The sequence below is a fragment of the Aphelocoma coerulescens genome, chromosome 13, assembly GCF_041296385.1.
Source record: "Aphelocoma coerulescens isolate FSJ_1873_10779 chromosome 13, UR_Acoe_1.0, whole genome shotgun sequence".
Lineage (NCBI taxonomy): Eukaryota > Metazoa > Chordata > Aves > Passeriformes > Corvidae > Aphelocoma > Aphelocoma coerulescens.
The window spans coordinates 15,930,875-15,957,380 of record NC_091027.1 but is presented as its reverse complement, the minus strand read 5'-3'; the positions used below and the strand labels follow the sequence as shown (position 1 = coordinate 15,957,380).

The following is a 26,506-nucleotide window of genomic DNA, read 5'->3' as shown; positions in this document are numbered from 1 at the left end:
CTGAAGAAAAGGAGACTCTGGGGGGATTTTCTCTCTCCACAACTCCCTGACAGGAGGGTGCAGCCAGGTTGGGAATGGGCTATGCTCCCGGCGAACAGGGACAGGACAAGGAGAAATGGCCTCAAGCCAGCACTAGAGGAGGTTTATGCTGGATATTAGGGAAAATTTCTTCACCCAAAAGGGCTGTCAAGCACTGGCACAGGCTGCCTAGGGCAGTAGTGGAGTCCCCATCCCTGGAGGGATTTAAAAGACGTGTGCACTTGGGGACATGGGTTAGAGGTGGACTTGGCAGTGCTGGGGGAATGGTTGGACTTGATCGTCTCAAGGGTATTTTCCAACCTAAATGATTCTTTAATTCTATGATTTTAATTAAATGTGAACCATGGGCATGTCTGAATCAAGATCCTTGTGCTGTAAGCCTGCGACAGCCTGCAGAGACCCTGGCAATGTGGGTCTGTGGGGACTATCAGGGTCTCCTGGAACCCAGGGGCATTCCTGGACAGAAAGCAATGGGACTTTGAGCATGTTCTGGACAGTCACCCCCTTTCCCAGCCTGTATCTACCTAGTTTGGCACCCCAGAGGCCACGGGTGACCATGCTGAGGGCTTTGCTGAAGTGAAGGTTCTCCCCTCATCCCCACAGCCAGTTTTCTTGCCATTCTGGGTAGCCGGGTCCATCAGGTGTGATGTGAAATCCCTGATGGCTGCTCCTGTCTCACCCTTCAGGTGTTTGGCAGGGATTGCTGGGAGGATTTGCTGCATCATGCTCCCAGGGTCAGAGGTGACATTGGGCAGGCTGTAGTTCACCTCCTCAAAGCTGGGTGTGAGATTTCCTTCTCCCACTCACTAGGAACCTCCTGATTGCTACAACATTCCAAAGAGATCAGAGAGGAACCTTGCCAGGGCATCATCCATCTCCCTCAGCATCCTTGAGTGCATCCCACCTGCTCCTAGGGACTTGTGTATGTGTTCCCTAATCCATCTTCCTCCAGGATGGGAATACCTCACCACTGCTTGGAACAAGGAACTGGAAATCTTGAGAGCATCACTGGCCACCAAGAGCCTGGCTGCAGGAAGCCCCTGCTGTGTTGCCAGCACCCCTGGGCACTGCTCCTCAAGCTGGCATCTCCTGGAAGTGTGTGGGGTGGGGGCAGTCAGGGCACTGTGAGCCACCCTCTGCTAGATGGATTTGAGTCTGTTCTGCCCCTGGCAATCTGCTGAGCTGAATCAATGCCATCTTTGAATCTACTGCCCTTGGCAGATAAAATCTCAATAAAGTCTGGTTTCCTTCCTCATTCCAGTTCCACTCCGACCATGTCCTGGCAGATTTGGGGCTTTCCAGGACGTGCAAGCTCATGGATATCGAAACCTGGCACAGTCCCCAGTGCCTGGATTTCCTGTGGGCTGAGATGCCCTTTGTGGGATGCTCATGGATGCCCTGCGTGGGAGAGCTCTGGCGCTGCCAGAGCTCCTTTCATTTTCACTTTCCTGGGTTTGGGAGATGTGCAGCTCTACCAGCCCGTACGTCGCCGAGGCTCCGGTGCGTGTCTGCAGCGGCCTCCGGAAGGAGCCCCAGCTGCCCAGGCGGGAGCGCTGAGCCCGGGAACCACAGCGGGGGAAAGCCGGGACTGGTGGCTGGAAATTGCTCCGGTGAGTGCGGCCAGAGCAATGACAGCCCTGTGGCTGCGGAGCAGGGCGGGCTGGCATCCATTTAGGAGCAGGGTGGCCAGCCAAGCTCTGTCTTGCCGAGCCCATTTGGGCACAGGGGACAGCCCCGAGGGGGAAGCGCAGGGGAGCCTCCTCAAAGGGTTGTGTGCTTTGGGGTGCTCAGTGAGTGCTGGGCGCACGCATCCCCCTGATCTGCTGTTATCCGCTCCCACAGTGCTGCTGTGGGTGCTGGGAACGAGCTGCTGCTGACCCCCCATCTCCACCGCAGATGTCCCGGGAGCCGTGGCGGCCGAGGCACCGCCGTGCCCCGCTGATCCCCGAGCCCCGCGGCGGGCGGGCGCAGCGCGCTGTGTGCGTGCTGCTGGCGCTGTGCGCCGGGGCTCTGCTCCTCGCCGGGGAGCCCCTCGTGCCCACCGCCCGCAGCCTCATCTTCCACTTCGCCACCCTGCAAATCGGGGCGCTGCTCAAGGGCATCTGCTGCCTGACCGAGGAGATCTTCCACCTCCACTCCAGGTGAGCCGGCGGGGCTGGCTGTCTGCGGCGCTCCTGGGACCACCCTGGGGACAAGGGCGTTGCACCCTCCGGGTGTGGTGGGGTTTGCTGCTGGTCGCTGTGCTCACACGTGCCCTCTGTGGCAATGCTGTGCTGTGCCCGGCACCACACGCTGCCGTCCATCACCCTCCTGTCCTTCTCATCTCTTGCTCCCTCTCCCACCCTCTCCCCCACTCCCACCTGCCCAGCTCCCACATATGTCCATGGATGTCTCCTCTCTGTGGTAACTCCCTAGTGTGCCCTTTCCCTGGGGAACAGATCTTGGCCCCCAGCCTTTCCCCACCACCCAGTGCTGGAGGGCAGGGGGCTGTTATCTCCCTTTGCTGTCCAGGGTGACATTCCATCTGCTCCCTCTGAGTCCCACGGGTGCTGCAAGGGACCCAAGCCCTCTCCTGGCTGGGGGCACTGGGGTGTGCTGGGCAAGGTCCCACAGGGCTCTGTAGTGCTCTGGAAGGTTGGTGGCACTGGCCCGGAGGTGGGAGCAGCCCTGGCCAGTGCCCTGTGGGCTGCAGAGGGTGGGTGGCCACCAGCCTGACTCCTATCTCCCTCTCCCATCCAGGCACCACGGCAGCTTCTGGAAAGCCCTGAGCAGCTGCTTCCCCCCACGCTGGCACGGGCCCATGCTGCTCATCTGTGGCTCAGCCTACGTGGCTCTCCTCGGTGATGGGCAGCCACTCTGCCTCCACCTCATCTTGGCCAGTCTGTGCCAGCTCCTCGTCCTTGCCCTGGGGCTCCAGGTAAGGCTCCCACACCTTCAGCCTGGCCGGCTGCCCAGGGAGCCCGGCATCCCTGAGCAGCCATGGGGGCACATAGCCAGCTCTGCATGGCCTCTGCATGTCCAGCCCACTCAGAGTGAGCCTGGTGGGAAGAGCACTCAGCTCAGCCCTGCAGGGCTGATCTCCCTGGCCCTGTGCTGCCAGGAGTGTTGGTAGGAGGGCCAGGCTGCCTCCTAATGAGCACAACCACTCCAGGGGATGGTATGGCCCCCTGACATGAAAAACAGGGGTATTTTAAATCAGTCGGTCGAGCTGCTGCTTGAGGGGAAAGCAGAGCCTGTGTGTTCCCAATTATCAGTGTGGTGTGGGGGCAGAGCCAAGCCCCAGGTGCCACTGTAGCATTGGGAGGGCTCTGCTGTGCCCCAGCGGGGCTGGAAGGGTCACACAGGCTGCAGAAGGTGCTTCTGTCAGGTGCCTGTGGGACTGGACACCCATCTCCACCTAAATGCACACACAGAGCTGGCAGAGACCACTGGGAATCCCACCATCAGGCACTGGGATGTCTCTTCTCCCATGCTGGAAGCACAGGGCAGATGCACAAGTTGCACTGGGACACACAATCCCAGTGGAGGGTGCAGCCAGGGAAATGCTTGGCTCACTCCAGCCCCAGTTCCCCTGTCTGTGGGGGCTGTCAGGGGCTCTGCCCCACTGCCCTGCATGGTGGTGGAAGGGGCTGGTGGGGTTGGTCACTCTCCAGATCTCTTTGGAGTTCTCCAATCCCTGTGGAGAACTGACTGTTGTGGAAGGGCCCGGGTGGGTGGCGTCATCACCTGGACTGTCTGTCCTTCCCTCCACAGAAGCCCTCAGCAGTGGAGATGTCTGAGATGTCCGAGAGGTCCAAGCAGAACGTCGCTCATGGGCTTGCCTGGTCTTATTACGTTGGGTATCTAAAAATAGTCCTGCCACGTACGTAGCTGTTTCCCTGCATTCTCACGCCTACAGATAGAAATAGCTCCTAATAACAATCCTCCCACTTTTACAGTGTTAGCAGGGAAATGGGAAGCAAGGCAGAATGCAGCTGTACTCACACCAGGCACCTCTGCCTGATGCTCTCTTCCACCAGGGATGAAAAAGTCCATGGAGGAATTCTGCAGAGTCAATCCCAACCTCCTGGCATGCAGGAAGACCTGGAAGCTCCACATCTTGATCCCTCTGAGCTGTGATGTCTATGATGACCTGGAGAAAGCTGACAGCAATATCCAGTATGTGACAGACCTCACTGAAACCACCCTAGCCCGAGCTGGCACCAAAAAGAGGGTCTACAAACACAGCCTCTACGCAATCAGGGATGAAGAAAACCAGGTATGCTGGCTGAGGGCAGCAACATCATCCCCAAAGTCTTGCTGGCCCCAGCAGTGGCTGTAAGGACAGGAGACTGTCCCCTCTCCTATTAGACACTCCCAGCTTTCACCAGGCTTCCACAAGATGGAGAAGTCCCATTCTGGTCCCATTCTTCCTGCTGGCTGACTACCCCCAGGCTCAGCTGCAGGGATGATGGGCTTGCTTAACCCTCCTGGAGCTGATTTAAGTCCAGAAAAGAGTAGAAAACGGAGCAGAAAAAAGCAGATGTGGGCTACAGAGCATCACTTCCCATAGAACGAATGTTTCCTTGTGTTGTGAACAGGTGCTTGAAGATGTCTGTGGGAATCACTATTTGACTCCCCCCTTTCCCCCAGGCACCCCTCTTCCAGGCTGGTGAGCCCTAAATCTCTCCATCTGACATTGCGTTCATCTCCTTCCACATCTCCTGGCAGACTGGCCCCTGGCCCTTTCCCTTGGAGGAGGGAACACCCTGGTGCTGTGGATGGAGGCATTGCTCTGCTCCTCACCTGGGTTCCCTGATTTGCCCTTTGGCAGTGGCTGAGCTCTGAGCTGCTGTTCCTAAAGCCCTGCCTGCAGGGACCCCGAGCCTCTCGTGGCCCTGCTCAGGGGGCAGCACAGTTGGCCGCGGGTTCTTCCCGCTGCGCTGCACGCACGGATGCTGTGTTCCCTCTGCCAGGCTCCTGCTGAGTCACTCTGCTCCCCAGGAGCTCCAGCAGCTCTGAGCCTGGACCTGGCCTTCCAGTAATAGCTGCCCCTCAGTTTCCTGCCCAGGCCCTCACAAGTGGCAAGTGATGCAGGGCCCAGCACCAGCACCTGCCCCAGGGCACGGCAGTAACTGCCTGCCAAGGCTGGGAACTTCCTGCTTCTCTGCATTTACTTGGGATCATGTCCCTCTTCCTTCTAATTCACTCCTTTAAACTTTCCAGTTTACCCAGTGTAAGACTTACTGGTAACCCTGCTCCTCCTTGGCTTGTTTATGGCTTTATCAGATTTCTCCTTGTTTCTTTGCTCAGCCTCCTTCCAGCTGTGCCTCCACCTTTCCAATGTTTATGTTCTTCTCTGCCCTCCAGCACTCTGTTAGGATGCTCAGACTTAGAATAATGGAATCACAAAATATGCTGGGTTGGAAGGGACCCACAAAGATTATCAAGTCCAAATCCTGGCCCTGCACAGACACCCCAACAATCCCACCCTGTGCCTGGGAGCGGTGTCCAAATGCTCCTGGAGCTCTGGCAGCCTTGGGGCCGGGACCATTCCCTGGGGAGCCTGGGCAGTGCCTGAGCACCCTCTGGGGAAGAACCTTTCCCTGATATCCAACCTAAATCCCCCTGGCACAGCTCCAGCTGTTCCTTTGGGTCCTGTCCCTGGTCACAGAGAGCAAAGATTGGTGCTGCCCCTCCACTGTCCTTTGTATAGCAGAAAGCCACCAAGAAGGTGTGGTCACAGGGCAGGGATGTCTCCCTAGGGGAGATGGGGAAAATTCCATGGGGAAAATCACCCTCCAGGCTGCTCTTGGGAGCACTGACAAAGTCAGTGGCTGGACCCCATGGGCAGATGCAGCTCCCTGAGCCCACCTGGCACAGGGGACACTTGTACCTGTCAGGCCAGCTGCTCTTTCCCTGCTCTGCACGAGGCAGGGGGACACTGGGGCCAGACCCAGTGTCCCTGTCCCCGTGTTCCAGCACACAGCACCAGTGCAAGGGAGGCCAAGGAGCCGCTGAGAGGTTCTGAGTGCTCTGCCCAGAGCCAGGGTCCCCCAGCAGCCCTTTGCCCAGTCCTCCTGTCCCCACATCTTTTCCTTCCATCCCTGCAGCTCTGGTACTGTGCTGTGGAATATGCCACCCCGCTGCAGTCCCTCTATGCCATGTCCCAGGATGAGTGTGCTGCCTTCAGCCGGGAGGAACGCCTGGAGCAGGCCAAGCTTTTCTACAGGACCTTGGAGGAGATCCTGAAAGGCTCCAAGGAGTGTGCAGATGCCTACCGGCTCATTGCCTACGAGGGTGAGTGAGGGGGAAGGGGTGGGAGTGCCCAGGACAGTGGCTGTGCTCTTCTAGCCCTGAGTGACCTCAGATCAGGGTCTGTACAGAGCACAGCTGATGTCCCCAGTCAGGGGAGCACAGTGGCCCCTGTTACCATGGGAGGAACAGAGGGGCTGCCTTCCCACGTGAAATAGGAACATCACTGAGCATGGCATCACCAGCTGGGTGAGGGAGGGGATTGTCTCACTCTGCTCTGGGCTGGGCAGCCTCACCTCCAGTCCTGGGGCAATTCAGGCACCACAATATGAGAAAGATCTACAGCTGTTAGAAAGTGTCCGAAGGAGGGACCTGGGGATGGCAAAGGGCCCAGAGGGGCCACATGAGGAGCAGCTGAGGGCACTCGGCCTGTCCAGCTGGAGCAGAGGAGACTGAGGTCAGACCTCACTGGAGGCTGCAGCTCCTCCCAAGGGGCAGCTCCAATCTCTGCTCCCTGGGACCAGGGACAGGACCCAAAGGAACAGCTGGAGCTGTGCCAGGGGGATTTAGTCTGGATATCAGGAAAAGGTTCTTCCCCAGAGGGTGCTCAGGCACTGCCCAGGCTCCCCAGGGAATGGTCCCAGCCCCAAGGCTGCCAGAGCTCCAGGAGCGTTTGGACAACGCTCTCAGACACAGTGTCTGTGCAGGGCCAGGAGCTGGACTGGGTGATCCTTGTGGATCTCTTCCAATTCAGGGTATTCCATGATTCCATGATTCCAAGGACTTCTTGCTGTGGGTCTGAGGAGCAGAGAAGGTGGTGGCAGCACTGGTTTTCCCAGCTGAAGTCCCCAAGGGGACTTGAGACAAGCTGTCTACTGCAAGAATTAAGTGTAACAGCAGGCATCCAGGGGAAGCAGCAGCTCCCCTCGCTGTTGATGTTCCTGGAAGAAGTTGCTGGGGCTGTCAAGCCCTCCCCAGCAGTGGGATGAGTGTGTGCTGGCTTGGTGTCATTCCTGCTGACAGGGCATGGGAGGGAGCGAGGCTTTCCCTCATTCCCATCATCTTTTCACTCCCATCTCCTCACCTCCGCCAGATGAAATCAGCATCTTGCTGTAATGAATGTCGTTTTTTTCAGAGGAAACTCAGCACTCTCCCTGATGGGGAGGAGCATTTCCATCCAGTGAGGCACTTTCCATCACAAGCACTACTGGGAATCCAGCACACAGTGCCTGTAATTTTACACTCCTCCCTGCGCTTTGTGTTTGAATTGTTTCCCTCTGCTGTGCTGAAAGTGGAAAGTAAAAGCTGTATTTTGACTGTGCAGGAAATTCTGCATATTTTGGGGCATCTCACAGAGACTTTGCTCCCTGCCCAGAGCTCTGCCTTAGGACAACCAGTGAAGGTAGGTTTTGTCTTTCTTCTGTTCCAGAGCCAGAAGAAGCAGAGACCTGCTTCTTGTCCAGAGAGATCATGTGGCACTTGCAGCAGGAGCATCGTGAGGAGATCACCATGCTTGAGGGGAACCACCTGCACACCCCATCCATGGCCCTGGACTCAGCAGAGCTCAACCTCCAGATCAGTGTGTCAGACCTGCCACAACCACTGCGCACTGACGGCTTCTAGCACAGCCCCTCACCGCCCCTCGGGGCTCCAGGCACCCTTCCCCAACCCCCTTCCTCTTTGGAGCACGGGCTGTCCATGGCAGCGACCCCCAGCTCCCAGACAAACCTCCTGTGCACCACAGTTACTGGAGCAGCTGACTCAGCCCACAGCCTTGTGACATGCTTCCCATTTTCTTTCTTATGTACAAGCTCATATATTCTTCTGTGGGTGTATTGGTTTTTTATCTGCTTTGATTTGTGTCATATAAAGCACTTTCCTCTGGGACCAGTTGCAGTATCCTAAATCTTGGGCACAATGTGCAGTCTGCCCCATGTGGGATAGGAAAAGGTTTTTCCCTCAGAGGATGGTGGGACACTGACTGGCTCTAAGGCTGCCAGAGCTCCAGGAGCGCTTGGATGATGTTCTCAGGGACAGGGTGGGATTGTTGGGGTGTCTTGGCAGGGCCAGGAGTTGGACTGGGTGATCCTTGTGGGTCCCTTCCAACCCAGGATATTCCATGATTCTGTGATACGCTGTGGTGTTGGATGGGGCTTTGGAAATCCCAGCCACAAGTGTGCCTGTGTGTGCTGGGACAAACACAGCCAGCCCACATGGCCTGACTCATGGGGCAGCTTCTGCAGGCACAGGGAGCATGTGCAGGACTTCCAGGGGAACCTCCAGCCTGAGGGGAAGTGTTGGTGGCAGAGCAGGCTCACCCAGGATGGGGAGATGCCGATGGAAAGGGCTGGGCGGGTGCAGGCTGGAGCTGCAACAACAGCCCTGCTCCTGCCCTTGGCTACCCTGCTCCTGCCCTTGGCTGCCCAGCTCCTTTTAGAATCATGGAACCCTGCAATCACTAAGGCTGGAAAAGCCCTCTAAGGTCATCGAATCCAACTGTTAACCCAGCACTGCCAAGGCCACCACTAACCCATGTCCCCAGGTGCCACATCCCTGCCTTTTTTAACATTTCAAGGGGACAGTGACTGCCCTGCACAGCCCATTTCAATGCCTGACAATGATTTCTGTGAATAAATTCTTTCTGATGTCCAAACTGAACCTCCCCTGGAGCAGTTTGAGGCCATTTCCTCCATTGCTGTCCCTTGTTCTCCGGGAGCAGAGCCCCACCTGGCTGTCAAGGAGTTGTAGAGAGGGAGACAGTCCCCCCTGAGCCTCCTTCTCCCCAGGCTAAGCCTCCCCTCAGCTCCCTCAGCTGTTCCTCATCTTGTGCTCCAGACCTTTCCCCAGCTCCATTCTTCTCTGGACACACTCCAGCCCCTCGATGTCTTTCTTGTGAGGGGCCCAGAACTGAACACAGAATTCCAGGTGCCTCACCTGGGCTATATATGCAGGGCTCTACCTTTCCTGTGTGTGGGAGAACATGGTGGGAGATCTCTCCCCAGCTGCAGCCCCACGAGCTTTAAGGGGAGATTTGGCTGCATGTTGGTCCTGCTGGGGCTGGGAACTGGAACCCATTTCAGGATGCAGTAAAACCTTAATCTGCAGCCTAATCTCTGGGTACTGCATCTGTGCAAAAACGGCAGATGAAAGGGCTGTGAGGGGAGGGTTGGGACAGCAAAGGCCACTGCAAAGAGCCAGCTGGTTTGCAGAGGTATCAGGAATCTTTGCCAAGGCCTCCGGGATGTGCCAAGTGCCTGGTGCTGGACTGACTGGAGAGGGAAGACAGCAGGTGAGGGACCTCCTGCTCCTGGTCGGAGACACCCTGGGTGCAGGGAGCAGAGCGGGGATCTGGCCCTGGGGTGTGGGCAGGACATGGGTCCTGGTCACCTGAGCAGCGTTCCCAAGGGCACAGAGCAAATGCTGTCTGTGGGCACCTGCTGAGATGCAAGGGAAATGCAGGGCTGAGCTCAGCAACACGGGAACAGCCAGCAGCAGCTGTGTGAGCAGCAAAGCCACTGCAGCCCCCGAGGGCTCTTCAAACCCATCCTTGTGGGACACAACTCCGTGTCCTCCTTGATGCCCTGCTCCCTTCTCATGTGGAAGCTTCTTATCTCGCCCATCGCTGCAGCCAGGCTGGGCTGGAGATGCTGATAAGCTCAGGCCATATTAGCAGGGGACAGGTTGAAAGACAGGCACAAGCCCAGAGGAAATCTGACAGCACAACCTTGTTCCAGCAACAGCCGTGCTGCCAGCCAAAGGCTCAGCTCCTGCCACTGCTCAAGGGCACAGCCGGGGCCAAGGTGAAAGCCTTTGCTGGCAGTGGGAATCGGAGGCAGGGCTGGATCAGAGGCAGGAAAATCAAACCTCAGAAGTGGCAGCTCGCTGCTAAGCTGGCAAACACAGGATAACCAGTTTCCCCTTGAGCTTTCCAACAGCACAAATAGCTCAGTTTTAGTGCTAATCACAGCATCCCACAGCAGCTCTGACTCAGGCTCAGGACTTTCCAGCTTGGAGGCAGACTCGTCCTGATCCATGGGGAGCAGCAATGCACCATACCTCAGCAAGGTGAGCCGAGCAGGTCCAGGGGCCACCACAATCCAGCGGGTCCCAGGTGGAGCAGGGAAGGAGGTTCACAGCCTGGATCCTGCTGAGCAAGGCCCAGGATGGCTGCATCCTCCCTCCAGCCAGGGCTGGGGACGGGGCTTCTCCCAGCCCTTCCTCACATCCCAGCTGTTTTCCCACCAGAAATCCCAGGAACCACCTGCAGTGAGCCATTCGTGCTGCTCCACACAGCACAGAGCCTTAGTGTGTAACCTTGGGGGGCTGTGGGGTGAATTCCCTCACAGACCCTCTGCAGGGACCTAGAAAAACTGATCTTCATAGAATCCCAGAACGGGTTGGGTTGGAAGGGACCTTAAAGCTCATTGCATTCCCACCCCCTGCCATGGGCAGGGACACCTTCCAATGTCCCAGGCTGCTCCAAGCCCTGTCCAACCTGGCCTTGGACACTTCCAGGGATGGGGCAGCCACAGCTTCTCTGGGCACCCTGTGCCAGGGCCTCAGCACCCTGAAGAATTCCTTCCCAATATCCAGTATAAACCTACTCTCTGCCATGCTGTCCTGCAGAAAGTGCTGGTGAGGCTGCTCATGGGTTCACCTCTCTGGAGGTGAGAGCAGTGACTGATCATAGGGATCTGCTGCCCTCACGTTTTTTACCAATACCCAAATTTTCCCAATCAAGTGGAAGTGTTGTGATTGTCAAGTGTTGTGTTTGTGTTCCAAGAAAGGTCCTTGCACTCACTCACATAGCTTTATTTTATTTCATTTCATTTCATTTCATTTCATTTCATTTCATTTCATTTCATTTTTACCTTTCATGAAGTAAAAATCCTGCTTGAAAAGTGGCTAGTTTGAGGCGGATGAAGAAAATATCAGGTTCACTAAGTCCACACCTGCCTCTGGATAAAGTTTGGAATCCTGCAAAGCAAGGAAACAGCAGCTCAGCACTCAGCCTTCAGCAACATTTGGCGTTAAACTGGCTATTAATATTAATAACGATATTAATGCTTCTTCTTTGGGCTGCACCTGCCACTGCCTCTTGAGTCCCTTTCCTTTCCTCTTCCCAGTGCTCAGTGGAAGCAGTGTAATATACGCTGGGAATGTATCTAAATTAACTTGGAGAGCAGCAGCCTGACAGCCCAGAAGGCTTCACGGAGCTGCCTCTGTGCCAGCGTAGCACCCACAAGAATAACACATACATAACCCCCAGCATCACAGGTTTTAATTAAATTGTGCCAAGCACCTGAAACCAACATTTCCCACAGTTCCTCAGCCTTGCCTGCAGTTCTGCAGTGCTTGTTTTCCATGCTGGAAATGCTGCAGTCCAGGTCTCCTTGGCACCTCCCGTGGCTGTGTCAGCTGGAGTGTGGCCCCAGCACAGCTCTGTGGGGCTTTGGGCTCAGACACAGGCGGGACAGCCCCAGGTTGTGCCAGGGACTGAATATTCAGGAAAATTTCTCCACTGAAAGTGTGGTCAAGCCCTGTGACAGACTGCCCGGGGCAGTGCTGGAGTCCCCGTCCCTGGAACTGCTCAAAAACGTGCACGTGTGGCTCTTGGGAGCTGGGAGCTGTTTAACGTTTTAATGGTTTTTTGGCTTGGCAGGGCTGTGTTGATGGTTGGACTCGATGATCAGAGAATCATTTAGGTTGGAAAAGAACTGCAAGATCATTTTTGTTCTTCTCTTGATTTCGTTCTCGTATTTCTGGGAGTGTATGTGGAAATTCCTCCCTGGAGCTGAGGAGTGCCCATCGGAGTGACTCCTCGAGGCTGAGTGAGAGATTTGCCCCGGGCATTGAGATGGGTGAGGAGCATCAGTGTCTGCTCAGTAATTACTTTACTACCTTTAATATCATTTAATATCAGTATTGCTTCAAAAATATTGTGCTGCTCTAGTAGTTAGAACTACCTACACTGTGCAGTAAATAATTAAGATCTTTTAGCCTAATCATTATAATCATTAATTTAAATATTTTATTTATATAAATATTTTTGGGTTACCATCCTTAATCCTGAAGGACAAAGTCGTATAAAGGCTCAATTGCACTGCTTTAGACATAAACCCCTGGCCAAGCCTGGGACTGGCTCAGACTCCTCACGGAGGAAGAGCCCTGGGAAGCTGCGGAGCTTGGGACCCCCACCCATCCCGTCCCCACGGGCGGGAAGGTGGCTGGGCTCTGGCAGTCCTGACAGTGCTGAGGGGCGCCCATGAGCTCCGTCAGTGCCGCCCGGAGCGGCGGCGGAGGCGGCGCAGCGCAGCGGATACGGCGCTAAAGCCTCAAGGGCAGCCACCGCCCGACCAAGATGGCGCCGGACGGGCGGTGTGAGGGAGCGGGGGGCTGTCACGTGACTCCGCCCCACCCAATCAGCGTCTGGCGTGGCCTCCGTGGAGGGAAGCGGAGCGCGGGAGGAGGCGCCGCTTCCGCGACAACCAATCAGCGGCGCCTTGGCGGCGGGGCTAAAGGGGGCGGTGTCACGTGCGTCCCCGCCAGCCAATCAGCGGCGGGCGGCGGCGGCGCCAAGATGGCGGACGATAAGGTGAGCGGGGAGGGCCGGGGCTGAGGGGCGGCCGGGGCTGCGGGGCGGCCGCGCCGGTTCCTCCCGCGGGGGGCGGGGATCAGCTCCGTGTCTCCCGCAGGACTCGCTGCCTAAGCTGAAGGATCTCGCCTTCCTGAAGGGGCAGTTGGAGAGCCTGCAGCGCAGGGTGGAGGACGAGGTGCAGGCCGGCGTGGGGCAGGTAACGCGTGGGCTCGGGGCGGGTCGCCCGCCGCCTCTTAAGAGGGACTGGTGGGGGAAAAAACAAATCCTAGGGAAAAAACCCACAACTTACCCCTGGGGCACGTCCTGTGTCGCCCCCTCCCCGGTCCCGCCCGGCCGTGCCTCACTGTGCTCTCCCCTCAGGACGGGTCCCTGCTGGCATCGCCCTTACTCAAAGGCTTTCTGGCGGGATACCTGGTAGCCAAGCTCCGCTTCTCCGCTGTCCTGGGCTTCGTGGCCGGCACCTGCACGGGGATTTACGCCGCCCAGAACTACGCCGTGCCCAACGTTGAGAAGACGATTCGTGACTATGTGAATTCACTGAAAAAAGGTCGGGACTAGCGAGGAGGAGCCCGGAGGCAGCAGGGACTGCAGGAACGGTGCTCCTTAGGTAGCAGGCACAGAGCACCCCCAGGGCTCTGGGAGGCACATCACCTGCACCCTTCTTTTCCCTGGAAGAGGGCTTTGCACCACACCACTGCGGCACGTCAGGGGGCTGGCGATGGGTGTTTGTTGGGCATCATGGCAGCAGTGATCACTGCCCTAACCCACAGCAGCTTGAGAGCACTGAGGGGCTGCCGGCTGCCTTTTCCCCTCACCTTTCCCTGTGCCCCTGCAGACTGAGGGGCTGCTGTGCCCTGTCACCTGTGTGCCCTGTAACCCTTGTGCCCTGCCACCCAGTCCACACTGTGCCCTGGGAATGTGCTTTGCGTGGCTTCTCAGGAAGGCTTGTAGTTCTCCTAACAAGAGACGGCACCCTGCTCTCCTGCTGCATCACAAATCTTGCAGGGAACATCCTGCTTGAACTACACTCATTAAATTCTTGGTATTTGGTCTCTTCAGTGTTGCAGGGTGAGAGTCTGTCTGGCCTCTCTACACTGGTAGCAGCTCACTCGTGCTGGCTCTCACCCGGAAATGGGGATGTTTGGGAATGCTGCTGGCTCTGCCAACAGGCTGCTCCAGAGGGGGCTGTGGGCACTGATGCTGCTGCTGTCTGTGGCCATCTATGGCTCCCACGCCCCCCTCCTGACCCTCTGCAAGGTGGATGGGGCCATCCCCTTCAGTTCCACATCCATGGTGGTCCTCGTGGAGCTGACCAAGCTGATGCTGTCCCTCCTGTTCCAGCTGGCCGGGGCGCGGGAGCCGCTGGGAGCGGCGGTGTCCTGGCGTCACGCCGTGCCCTTCGCCCTCTCGGCCCTGCTCTACGCTGCCAACAACAACCTGGTGGTGCACATGCAGCTCTTCATGGACCCCAGCACCTTCCAGGTGCTCAGTAACCTGAAGATCGTCAGCACGGCGCTGCTCTACAGCCTCCTGCTGCGCCGGCGCCTGGGCCCGCGCCGCTGGCTGGCCCTGCTGCTGCTGCTGGCTGCCGGTGTCACCTACAGCTTTGGGGGGCTGCGGGGGCCCAGTGACCCTGCTGGGATGCACCTGCACGTCACGCCCGTGGGGCTGCTGCTGCTCTCCGTGTACTGCCTCATCTCCGGCCTGTCTGCTGTCTACACCGAAGCCATCCTGAAAACCCAGGCGCTGCCTCTCAGCCTCCAGAACATCTTTCTGTACTTTTTTGGGGTCCTGCTGAACCTGATGGGCTCCCTGTGGAGCACCACGGAGGGCAGGTTCCTGGAGGGCTTCTCTCTATGGGTGCTGCTGGTCGTGCTCAGTCAGGCTCTGAATGGCCTCATCATGTCCGTGGTGATGAAGCACAGCAGCAACATCACCAGGCTCTTCATCATCTCCTGCTCCATCCTGGTCAACGCCCTCCTCTCTGTTGCCCTCTTCAACCTGCAGCTCACCCTCCTCTTCTTCGTGGCCGTGGCGTGCATCGGCCTGGCTGTGTACCTGTACTACGGAGTCACGTAGCCACTGCCTCCCTCCCACGTGTCTGGGCAGCCCCAGTCCTTCCTCAGGGCTGGAATCATTCCTGGTGGGCACCTGCACAGCTCCAAGGACCCCCCCAAGGCGGAGTGCTGAGGGGGAAAGCACCCTGTCCCTGCTTCCATGGGGAAACTGGGCCCTGCTCCAGCCCAGACAGCCTCTGTGCCATGGGGTTCCCATGGGATCAGGCATGCCCAGCCTTAGCGGGGGTCCCGAATCCCTTGTGCATGTCTCATAGTCTCAAGATGTGCCAGAGGAGGTTCAGACTGAGTAGTAATTTCTTCACAGAAGGGGTGATTAAACACTGGAAGGGGCTGCCCAGGAAGGTGGTAGAATCACCATTGCTGGAAGTGTTTAAGGAAGGACTGGATGTGGCACTTAATGCCATGGTCTAGTTGACAAGGTGATGTTGGCTTACAGGCTGGACTTGATTTCAGAGGTCTTTTTGCACCTAAATGATTCAGGGACTCTGTGTCCCATGTCCTCAAGCTGCTTCCCCACACCACAGTGGCCTGGGAATGCTCGGCAGTAACTGGTCCTGCCACACCTCCTGCCAGCCCAGCATGGGCCTGGTGTCGTTTCAGCTCCCATGGATGCTGCTTGATCCCTACCATTCCTGGTGCTGCTTCCCTGGGCCTCTCCCACCTCCACAGTGTTCCAGCCTAGCCCCTGGCTGGAGCCCCACTGTCCTCAGGCTAGTTTCCCCTCCTGGGCACAGTGTCTCTCCAGAGCAGACAGGGGCTGGGGCATGTGGGAACTTTCACCTGCTCCCAAAAGGGGGATGCCCCCCAAATTTGTACCAAGTTCCTGGCAGGCAGAGGCCACCTGGGGTATTAAAGCTGCGGTTCAACAGCATCTGTGTGTCTGTCCTGTGTCTGCCCTCCCTGTGGGATGGTGTCTGTGCCCCTTGGGACAGATTTGGGGGCCAGGGGTGTGTCTGAACCTGACAACACTCATGGGTGAGGGGCACTCAGTTTATTCCATGTGGCCGCAGCTGGGGGCTGCCAGCCTTCCCACCAGGCCGAGCCTGTGCTCCCACAGGCAGCTTCCCAGCACAGAGCAGGGTTTTCCCTCCCTGGGCCAGGTTTCTCTAGGGAGCAGCAGCCAGAGTGGGCAGAAGGGGAGGCTGTGCCTGGGATAACTCATGTGACTGGGGCTGGCCAGTCTCCCGGCATCACTGGTGGCTCAGTGCAGGGAGGGGTCTGCAGGGACCCCGTCCTGCCAGGCCAGCTGTCCCCATGCCCTTGACATGGCTCAGGGGGTCTGTGTGGTGGCATCAGCCGTGCCTGCCCGTCGGGTGTCCCGCAGGTGCTGGTTGTGCTCGGCGACTTCCACCGCGTCCCGGAGCACCTCCTGCAGCAGCGCCCGGTGCCGGCGCTCCAGGGCCTCCCGCTGCTCCTCTGCCAGGCGCTGCTGGTCCCGGAGCACCTGCAGGATACCCAAGGTGGTGTGGCACAGCCCTGGCACAGCCAGAAGGGGTGTCCCCAGCCCTGTGTGCCCACCTGCAGCAGGTGCTGCCTGTAGGTCTGCATCTCCTGGTGGTGATTCCGCAGCAGGGCCTCCAGATCCCACTCGGCCGCCTCCCGCTCCCGCAGCGCTGCCTCCAGGCTCAGGCCCAGCGCGGTCACCTCCCGCTGCCAGCGCTCTGTGTCCCACTGCGGGGGCAGGGACAAGGTCAGGGCAGCTCCAGGGTGTCCCTGCTCCCTTGGGCTGTGCCAGGGGAGGAGGAGAGGCTGGAGCTCTCAGTGCTGGGCTCTGCCTGTGCCCACCTCTCCGCTGTGCTCCTGGGCTGGCACGGCGCTGGTCCTGAGCTCTCGCTGGAGCTTCCAGCAGTGCTGAGCCCGCAGCCGCTGCCGCTGTGCCCTGGCCAGAGCGTGCTGGACCTCTGGGGATGGGCACGGCTGGCCCTGGCTTCCTGCCTGGCAGACAGCAGAGCGGGCTTGGATGGCACCAGGACCCAGTGCTGGCAGCACAGAGCTGGCCCTGCGCCGGGACCCTGTGGGCTCCCACTCACGCTGTCACCCCCGGGCTGTGGCTGTGGCACTTCACTCTGGGATGGCTCCTCGAGCAGCCCCTGCCCTGCGCTGGCCAGAGTTTGGCTGTCCCCTCCCTGGCTTCTCCTGCTGTCACCCTGTCCTGCTGTGTGGGGACAGGGGAGGAGGATGAGTGTGACGTGGGGGGCTGAAGAAGGACATTCAGATGGAGAGTGAGGCCTTTCCCACCCTGTAAAGCCATGCTCCGTGCCCACATTTTCTCCACCCAGGCGTGGGATGCGTGCCTGGCCCCACGCTCTGGCCCTGCTGGCTCCAGGCTGGCACTGGTCAGGGGTGTCTGGGTCCCAGGCTGCTGGCCTGGTGCTGTATTCCCTGCAGAGACCTGGTCCTGTGAGAGAAGGAGGAGATGTTACAGGGACACAGCTGGGCTTCTCCTGGACTTGGACTATCCCTGGATGAGGGGGCCTGGCCGGACCTCTGCCCACCTTGGCACTGGGCTGGTGCATCTCTCTTGTGCCAAGTACCTCGGCTGCTGCCTGCTTTTTCTCCCACCTCTGACTCTTCAGCACCTGGAAAAGGGGAACTGGAGGTCCTTGTTGGGGTGTTTCAGACCTCCAGGCCTGGCATGGCTCCAGGGACACATCTCACCCCTGGGGCAGCTTCAGGCCCTGCCCTCAGTGCTGGACAAGGGTCTTGACACCAGGATGGGTCAGCAGCCTGGACCTTCCCCAGCCCAGGGAATGAGTGCCATCCTGGTCCCACGTGGATCCAGGGGCGTTCCTCACCTGCAGCTCCTGCAGGGCCCTCTGCAGCTGGGCCACAGCTGTCTTCTGCTCAGGCAGGCCGGCTGCGGCCAGCAGCTCCATCCGCAGCCCTCGGATTTCCCTCCGGCGCGCCGCGATCTCCTCCGCAGGGTCCCAGAGTGTGGTAGAGATGGTCTTGGCCAGCCCCTTCACCCTCTCAGCCAGTCCCAGGGCTCCCAGGATCTCCTCTCTGGAGGTGTCTGGGAGAACAGCGAGCCCTGGGCAGGGGCCAGGGGGGACCCACCAGGACAGGGATCCCAATGCGATGGAGATGAGGGGAGCTGGTGTCCAGCCTGCAGTGACTGCAGGTGTCCCCAGGCAGCAGCCAGGGACCGAGTGCCAGGTGTGGGGCAGGATGGGGGGAATCCCCAGGGAGGGGGCAGGCGCAGCGTGTCCCAGTCCCAGGGGCTACCTGGCAGCGACACACACAGCAGCAGGAAGGTCAGGCTGTTCCCCTCCAGCAGCCGCTCCATGATCCACGGCAGGCAGACAGCATCAGGTTCCCTGCACTCCCTGCACATGGGGAGACGCACCCCAGGAGAGTGGTGCAGTGCCAGGCAGGCTGAGCCCCAACCCACAGGAGCCCAAGGATGGGTTGGCCACACATGTCCCCAGGCCCATGTCCCCATGGAGTGGGGACACCCCCTTGCCTCCCAGCACGGGCTCCCACTGGGGTGTCCCTCCTGCTTCACCTCCAGGTGTGGAACTCCCTGACCCACAGCAGGCACGCAGGCGTGCCGGAGCGGGGACACGGCTCAGCCCCAGTACGTACAGCCTGGGGCAGGGCCCGGTGGCCCCTGGGGACACCAGGATCCTGAGGGCCGAGCGCTGGCGCCTGCCACCCTCCAGCTCCTGCTCCACGGTGAGAGTGAAGAGGCTGCCGGCCCTGGGGAGAGGCCAGTGTGGGAGCTGCAGTGGAGCCAGCCCCAGCACGCCATGGCCCAGTCCTTCCCGACCTGCAGCATCTGGGCCAAATCCCTCACCCCTGCACGGCTGAGCGCCCATCTGCGAGGGGCTGCTGAGAAGACCCCTGGAACAGCGCTGGGAGGGCACCCAGCCCCCTGGCATAGGCACTGATGGCAGCCTGGGCATCGGGCACGGCCATTTCTGTTGCCTCCTCCACCATCCTGGAAGCAGAGGGAGACAAGAGCAAGGGAGGAGGGTCACCTCCATTCACATCCACCTCCTGGACTTGCTGAGGAACACCCCTGGCCATGCTCCCTGCCCAGCCCCACTCCTGATGTTGGGGTACCAGCCCCCAGGAGCAGCTGCTCAGCCATGGGGCATCAGGTACCTACAGGCCCAGGGGTGCCACATCCATCACTTGCAGGGCTCGGCCATCGGGATGGAGCAGGTCCCAGGCTTTGTCGTGGGTGCTGACCTGGAATGAGGGGGCTGCATTAGGCAGGAGGGCAGGAAGAGGGGTCTGCTGGCATCCCACACTCACCAGAGGCCTGGACTGCTTGTGGCCATGCACAGGTGAGGGCTGAGAAAGGCTGATTTTGGGGTAACTCCCAGCTTTTCCAGCCCTGGCACCAGGGAAGGGCAGAGACCCGGGAACACCCGAGCCCTGTGTGGAGCTTATCAGGTCCCCAGCAGCATCCCAGAGCCAAAGGGCAGGACCCAGCCCAGTGGCAGGAGCTGGCATCACTCCTGTGCCAATCAAGGCCACACTGGAGGGGCCTTCAGGCCACAGGGAAAAGTGACTGGCCTGGAAAGCCCAGCTGTGATGTGAGCAGGAAGGGGTTAGAGGGCTCCCCTGTTCCCACCATGCTGCTGGAGCCTGGGAGATGCTCTGTGGGCAGCCAAGGCTTCCCATATCTGGGAAGTCCTGGAAAGAGGTGAGAACACCTGGGGTCCAAAGGTCTCCAGTCCCTGGTGACCATCTGGATGAGAGGGCTGGGTGCCAGAACAGGGCAATATGTGCCCTTGGCACAGCAGGGTCCAGGCAGTGGCAGAGAGGGAATGGGACCCTCATCCCAGGACATCCTGCCCTGCTCCTGCCCTACCTGGACCAGACTGACTGTCTGCAGGCTCTGTGTGTCATCCCCCAAGGCTTCCAGTTCCTGGAAGATGGTGTCAATCACCTGTGGACAAGCTGGGAGCTGTTGGTTCCTGGGACCCATGGCTGGGTCTCACCCTGGCCCTGGTGAGATCAGGGTCCGTTGGGTGACCCAGGAGCCCAGCACTGCACAGTTGTGCTGTCGCCTGTCCCTGCCATCTCTCCCCTGTGCCCTCACCTGCCAGATGACACTCTGGAAGGGCAACTGTGTCCCAGGGCCATGGGGGTCCCACAGCAGCAGGGACATGCTGTAGCCAAGGGGAACCAGGGCCAGCTGGGGTCTTACCAGCTCCAGGACCTTCTCCTGGTAGGAGAGACATATCCAGCAGAGCAGGGTCAGCATGGCACAGCCAGCGTGGCACAGCCAGCATGGCACAGCCATGGCAGCCACAGCATGGCACGGACAGCATGGTGCAGGTGGCCCTGGCTCACAAGGCTGGGGATGGGGTACCATCCAGAGAAGGACTTGGGGTCCAGGGTACCTGTCCTGCATCCAAGTGGAAGATGCCATCAACAGTCAGGCAGCTCTCCTGGTGTGAGGAAGGGGGATATTGTTCAGCTTTCCCCTATCCCAGCACGACCAGTGCAGGGCAAAGGAGAGACTGGGCACGCTGGGATGGAGATGGCAGGGGTGGCACAGAGGGCCTGGCACTGGCAGGGGTGAGGGGAGACGCCCTCCCTTCCCCTGCTCTCTGGGAACCCCCAGGAGTCCCCTACAAGGGAGGGGCCCATAGGGGTGTAGGGCAGGATCAGCCCAAGAGCTCAGCTCCTCTCAGGGTCCCAGGCATGGCAGGCGGTGGGACAGAGCCCCTGCTCCCACCTGGTTCCCCAGGGACCCTCGTGCCCTGGATGTCCCTGCCCTGCAGCTCTCACCTGAGGCTCCTTCCCAGCAAAGAGGAGCTGTAGGGGGTCCTTGCTGCTGTCCACCCAGCTTTCCCCTGGCCCTGAAAACACCGAGTGTGGGATGGGGTGGGGGGGTCACCCCCACCTGCCCCAGCCCTGTCCTGCCCCCCTCGCAGCCTGGAGCCACATCCCAGGGCTTCACATCATTCCCAAGCCCTCCTGCTATGACTCAGAGCCACCAGGATGGGGAGGACACCCCGTCCCTGTCAGCACTGCCCAGACCAAGCCCACGGCTTGGCCAGTGGTCGCAGTGCCACCACGGCTGTGGTTGCTGCCCTGTCCCCCTGTTGCCTGGCATGGGGGTTCAGGTGAAGGCTCTGGGGTGTCCTGAGCTCTACCTGCTGCCTGGTGGAGTCCCAGAGCTGCTCGCACACTGACATCCTGCTGGGCCTGCCGGGACAGAGGGGGAAGGAGCCACAACCTCAGCACCCACCAGGAGCTGGATGAGCCCCCAAGGAGCTGGCCAGCCCCTGACAGATCCCTCCAAGCCAGCATGGGCTGTCCCCACCACGGCACTCACCTCGTCCATGGGCAGTGTGGCAGCAACTGCCTGTGAGCTGCTGTTTGCCCAGGCCAGGGATGGGGTTACGCAGGGATCCGGTTCTCCTGCATTATTGATGGGTGTGGGCAGAGCCAGACCCAGCCTGGAGGTCCCCTGCTCCAGGGGCTGAGCCCTGCTGGCCAAGGAATCAATAGGACCACAGAGGGCAGGGTGGTGCCTGGAGCCTCTCACACCACTGGGGTGTTCCTGGCTTCAGGAGGGACATCTCTGTCAGCCATGGCTGGGAGATGAGGGACATTGGACAACCGTACACGCTGTCACAAGAAGTGACCACAGAATCACTGGAGAGCAGTCACAGCAAGAGAGGGCAGAAGGAAATGCCAATGCTGAGGATCTCCACTGTCCGTGGAAATGCAGATGGTGGGGGCCAGGAGAGAGGGCCCAGGACAGCCCCTGCCCTGCTTTTGGACAGGGCCAGGAGGAGCAGATGCACACATGTCCCTCTGGCTGCCCGTTCCCTGTATAGAATGAGACCCTGCCCTGCCAAAACCACTTCATCCGTGCCTTAGGTGTAAGGCTGATCCCAGCTGGACACAGATGGAACAGGCAGCACTGGGGAGTCCGTCAGGAGCAGGGCAGGTCACATGGCAGGGACAATGGGGGCATCCTGGGGCTTGGGGAGTTGGAACTGGCCAGAGGGAAAACCCTTTGGGAGGGTGGAGCCCTGGGACAGATCATGGCATGGGGCCTTGAGAGGTTCCCCAGCACTTGGCTGGGCACAGCACAGTGGGATAATGCTGGGGAAAGCCTTGCTCCATAGGGGAGTCCAGACCGGGGACTCCAAGAGCCTCTCACCAGCACGTGGGGGTCTTGTGAGCCTTCCCACAGAGCACCCATGGGGCAGCAGCAGTGAGAATGGCCACACATCCCCCTCATGCCCTGTGGCAGGGCCTGGCCCTGACCAGGCAGACGGCCCCATGTGGGTGCTCCCAAGAGATAGCAAAGCCTAGGATTCAGGAGACAGTGATTTTTCCTTCCTCATCCATCAGCCAGCAGCTGCTGCTCCTGTTCCATGTCCAGCCAGCCCAGGATGCCCGAGGTGCAGGGACACCCTGTTGAGCAGCCCTGGTTAACACCAGCAGAGTGGGGCCGTCGCCAACACCTGAACCACCAACCACCCTCGCACAGCCCAGGGCACGGCCCCAGCCTCCCCTCTGGCTGCTCAGGGCTGGTGGCACAGCCCCAGAGCCCCTCGACCCCGGGCAGGGACACACCCGGGGGCCCCTGGGCAGCAGCAGCCCCCGAGTCCGTCACCATCCACACCTGGACCCTGTGCCCTGTTCAGCCGCTCTCCAGCTCCAGCCTTGATCCTTCCCACACGGTTTCCCCCCACCCCCAGCCAGCCCAGGCTGTGTTTGCCTGCAGGTCATGTGTACCTGTGCCCAAACAGAGCGAGGGAGAGACACAGGAAACACCCAGGCAGAGACTTTAATGTAGAGGCACAACAGGCCCTGGGGAAGAAGAGCAGGGCTTGGCCAGGGGAGCACTGCCTGCCTGCCACCACTCCCTTCTTTTTACAAGGGCATGGAGTGACAGGACAAGGGGGAATGGCTTCACACTGACAGATGGCAGGGTTAGGTGGGATATTGGAGAGAAATTCTTCCATGTGAGGGTGGGGAGGCCCTGACACAGGCTCCCCAGAGAAGCTGTGGCAGCCCCATCCCTGGAAGTGTCCAAGGGCTTGGACAGGGCTTGGAGCAAGCTGGGCTAGTGGAAGGTGTCCCTGCCCATGGCAGGGGCTGGGATGAGATGATCTTTAAGGTACCTTCCAACTGAAACTATCCTGTGATTCTATGATTCTCCTCCATCCCCATTTTCCCATGCCTGTCCCTTCCCCACCCACCCCCTTCCTTTGAATATTCCCCAGTCCTGCATTCCCGGGCTCTCCCTCAGCATCCCATAATCCACTTTCTCCTTACTATGAGATATTCTCTGAATAACCCAGAACCAGAATAAACACATTTTCTTCCTATCACTTAAAAAAGTTTCTGGTTGAACCTCTTCAAGGTCCCACTTGGACTCATCCACCAGTTCCTCAGGTCGAGGTCTAAGGAGCTGCTCCTGCTCATTAGCATTTGTGTGCAGGGGTGTTTAATTTAGTCATTTTCCTGTCTTTTGTGGTTGTTCTCTTAGGCTGAAAAGCAGCCAAGCAGCCTCCTGGCAAACCTGACATCCTGGCCCAGCCACAGCTGCAGGTGAGGAGAGGGAGGATCAGCACAGGGGCCATGGAGGCTCCAAGGATGGCTGGGCTGGGGGGGCTCTGGGCAGGGACCAGCAGATCCCAGCCAGGCTTGGGGCATCTGAGTGCTACCGGTGGGAATATGATGGAGCTGAACTCCTCTTGCCCAGGGCAGGGGACATGGCAGGAACGATGGGGGCATGGTGGGGCTTGGGGAGTTGGAGTTGGCCACATGGAAATCCCCTATGGGAGGGTGCAGCTCTGGGGCTTGAAGTGAGGGGTGCCCCGGCACTTGGCTGGGCACAGGCACAGCGGGATCATCCTGCGGACAGCCCTGCTCCACAGGAGAGCCCACACGGGGGACACCAAGGGCCCCTCAGCAGAAGGGGGGCCTGTGAGCCTTCCCACAGAGCTCCAGTGGGGAAGCACCGGTGGGAAGGGTCCAGGCACCCCTCAGGCTCTGCGGCAGGGCCTGGCCCTGGCCACATAGACAGCTCCGGCCAGGCCGAGCAGGGCAAGGATGACGCAGATCGGGGCCACCACGGCGGCAGGGTCACAGCGCAGCACCGACACCGGCACCTGTGCCACCGGCCAGCTCTGGTACTGAGCTGGGGAGTGGCACCTGTAGTCCCCGGGCCAGCCCTGCCCCAGGTGCCCCGCGGCTGCCAGCGCCTGCAGCGCCCCGGCCCCAGAGCACGAGCAGCTGAAGGGGTTGTCAGCCACAGCCACGTCCTGCAGGCGCCCCAGGAGCTTCACCTCATCCCTCGGCAGCTCTGTAATGGAGTTGTTGTCCAGGTGAAGGGTGTCCAGCATGGGGTAATTCCTGATGGAGGGGACAGCCTGCAACAGGTTTTGGTCCAGGAAGAGCTTCTTCAGGGAGCTGAGGGAGATGTCTACAGCATGGAGGTGGTTGTGGCTCATGTCCAACACCTCGAGTTTGGGAGGCAGTGGTGACGGCACTTCATCCAAGCCAGTGTTGGACAGGTTAAAATGCCGGAGGGATGCTGGCCACTGGCACGAGGGGGATGGGTCTGCCGTGAGCTCATTGTGGCTGAGATCGAGGTGCTGGAGCTCCAGCAGCAGCTCCACGCCCTTGCACATGCTGTGGTAGGACCTCAGGTTGTTGTGGCGCAGGCTCAGCTCCTGGAGCTGAGGGAAAGCTCCCTGGCAGAAGGCAGGGCTCAGGCTTCCATCCCCGAGGCTGTTCTGTGCCAGGTCCAGGGAGTGCAGAGTTCTGAACACCCTCCCGATGGCACAGGGCAGGCTGGTGATGCGGGAGCCGGTGACAGCCAGCTCCTCCAGGGTCCCCAGCCAGCTGCTCAGGCTGGAGAAGGCCTGTTCCTGGCCTGTCAGTGGGGCAGATGTCACATTGTGGAAGCTCAGGGACAGTATGGGCAAGTTCTGGCCATCCATGTCACTCCAGTTGCCTGTCCCCTGGAAAATGCAGCTCTCAAAGGCCAGCTCCTGCACGTGGGTGTAGGAGAAGAACCTCAGAACACGGGCAAGGAGTATCTCAGGCACCAGGACATTTCCAATTATTACTTTCTGGATGGTAAGGGAGTCCAGAGTTTCAATGGCAGAGGAGTCCAGGTCCCCAATGGGGAAGGCTATATATTTCTCCAGATCTCCACCCTGAAACTCCACCACAGTTGCTGGGAGGCACTGGATGATGCTGCCGATGGTTTCCTCGGACAGGTTGTAGCACTTGCAGTACTCCTGAGTGCGGTTGAAGAAACACCGGTTCCTTCTGCCTTCTGCCTCCAGCAGCCCTAGCCCTAGGAGCAGGAGCACAGCCACACTCATGGTGAACAACCTAAAAACTGGAGGAGAAACGGTGAATGGCAGCTGAGGGGACCACTCTGACCCAGACTGGAGGGATGGCTCGGGCAGGTTGAGCCCTGCAGAGCCACCCCTCGGGGACAGGGCACTGCCCTCATCCCTCCTGCACCTGCCTGGCCACTGAGCCACCACTCGGGCAGTGCTCAGGCCAGCGGCCAAACGCCCAGGAGCTGCACCTGTGCCACCCATTCCTCAGCAGGGAGTCTCCCAAGGCTCTGCACTGTCCTGCCTGGGCTGCCTTGCTGCAGGCTCCCACTCCAGGAAATGCCACGGAAAGAGGAAAAACTACGAATGCGGAGTTACAGACAGCGAAACCAGTCTGTAACCACCAGAGACCACGGAGAGAGCCCCAGCTCTGTTTGTTCCTCTGTAATATGGGGCAGGAAATTGCAACAGAGGGCTTCATGTTTTCTCCTTCCTCACCCTGTGATTTGATTCATGACCAGACCCCAAAGGGGTGGTAGAAAATGACCCCTGAGGGTCTGAACACATCTCTGTCAGCACCAGATGCTGGTCAGCTAAGACAGTCTGATCTCTGATCAGACAAAAAAAAAAAATCTTTTTGATTACAAAAGAAGCAGCAAGCAAAAATTAAAGGCTCCTAAAAATGTGGTGACTCAGCTCTGCTGAGTGGCAGGGGGTCGTTGGGGGTCCCCAGTGCAGCCTCCTGCTCCGGGCAGATCTGTCGCTGGCACCAGCCCTGATCAGCCACCGCTTTCTCTGACCACATCCCGAAGCCCACCGAGGACGGAGCTCTCCCTACCTGTCCGTGCCTTCGCGGGGCTGCACCACCCTCCCGGGGAGAAGCTCTCCTCCGGCACCTGCACCAAGCGCCCCTCGCTGCGGGGCGCAGGAGCGGGATGAGTTTGTCCGGTGACTCACCGGCCAGCTCACACCGAAACGTTTCCTTGCTCCACGGCTCTTCCTGCTGCTGCTGCCAAATCTCGGCCTGAGGTGCCAAAGGCTCCAAGTGCTCAGCTCCGTCCGGCGCCCGACCCTGCCCAGCCTCCCGCCGGGTGAGCCCTCGGTGCTCCAGCTGTGCTCCAGCTGTGCTGGAGCTCCCGCAGCTGGTGCTGCCCGGTCGGGTCCCCCCGCCCGGGGCTGGGCAGACACCTCGAGCGCGGATCCCGGGCACAGCCCTGGCTCCACGGCGTGACTTCCTGAGCAGGACCGGAGCCACCCAAGTCACTTCTGCTTCG

At 59.5% G+C, this 26,506-nt stretch overlaps 4 protein-coding genes across 6 annotated transcripts; 3 read left to right on the top strand and 1 right to left on the bottom strand.

Annotated features, from left to right (window-relative positions):
* The first annotated feature begins 1,500 nt into the window (after nt 1-1,500).
* On the top strand, nt 1,501-8,866 carry STING1 (stimulator of interferon response cGAMP interactor 1). Its single transcript, XM_069028841.1, is given in 8 exon segments — nt 1,501-1,537; nt 1,540-1,649; nt 1,882-2,180; nt 2,779-2,956; nt 3,793-3,901; nt 4,059-4,297; nt 6,132-6,318; nt 7,703-8,866. Coding segments are annotated over 8 exon segments (1,353 nt in total). The 3' UTR covers nt 7,897-8,866.
* Nucleotides 8,867-12,817: 3,951 nt separating this feature from the next.
* On the top strand, nt 12,818-13,929 carry LOC138118229 (SLC35A4 upstream open reading frame protein). Its single transcript, XM_069029092.1, has 3 exons — nt 12,818-12,868; nt 12,969-13,067; nt 13,232-13,929. The coding sequence occupies exons 1-3, from the start codon at nt 12,854-12,856 to the stop codon at nt 13,427-13,429; spliced, it is 312 nt and encodes a 103-aa protein (XP_068885193.1). The 5' UTR covers nt 12,818-12,853; the 3' UTR covers nt 13,430-13,929.
* A 60-nt stretch (nt 13,930-13,989) lies between these two features.
* Nucleotides 13,990-15,820, top strand: SLC35A4 (solute carrier family 35 member A4). Of its 2 annotated transcripts, XM_069029091.1 has the most exons (2): nt 13,990-14,128; nt 14,213-15,820. In XM_069029091.1, exons 1-2 carry the CDS (start codon nt 14,003-14,005, stop codon nt 14,948-14,950), a joined length of 864 nt encoding a protein of 287 aa, XP_068885192.1. In that variant the 5' UTR covers nt 13,990-14,002; the 3' UTR covers nt 14,951-15,820. The 2 variants fall into 2 exon arrangements, with proteins under 2 accessions (XP_068885192.1, XP_068885191.1); XM_069029090.1 differs by having other exon boundaries at nt 13,990-15,820.
* Nucleotides 15,821-23,157: 7,337 nt separating this feature from the next.
* CD14 (CD14 molecule) lies at nt 23,158-26,359 on the bottom strand. 2 transcript variants are annotated; one of them, XM_069028898.1, is made up of 2 exons: nt 26,071-26,359; nt 23,158-25,288 (listed from the first exon to the last, which is right to left on the bottom strand). In XM_069028898.1, the coding sequence occupies exon 2, from the start codon at nt 25,269-25,271 to the stop codon at nt 23,922-23,924; it is 1,350 nt and encodes a 449-aa protein (XP_068884999.1). In that variant the 5' UTR covers nt 25,272-25,288; nt 26,071-26,359; the 3' UTR covers nt 23,158-23,921. The 2 variants fall into 2 exon arrangements, with proteins under 2 accessions (XP_068884999.1, XP_068885000.1); XM_069028899.1 differs by having other exon boundaries at nt 26,190-26,359.
* Between the last annotated feature and the right edge of the window lie 147 nt (nt 26,360-26,506).

Bases quoted from the DNA above. Each gene is read 5' to 3' on its own strand.
- CD14 (XM_069028898.1), bottom strand. From the start codon at position 25,271: ATGAGTGTGGCTGTGCTCCTGCTCCTAGGGCTAGGGCTGCTGGAGGCA.
- SLC35A4 (XM_069029090.1), top strand. From the start codon at position 14,003: ATGGGGATGTTTGGGAATGCTGCTGGCTCTGCCAACAGGCTGCTCCAG.
- LOC138118229 (XM_069029092.1), top strand. The intron at 13,068-13,231 runs GTAACGCGTGGG...CTCTCCCCTCAG, and splicing joins TGCAGGCCGGCGTGGGGCAG to GACGGGTCCCTGCTGGCATC.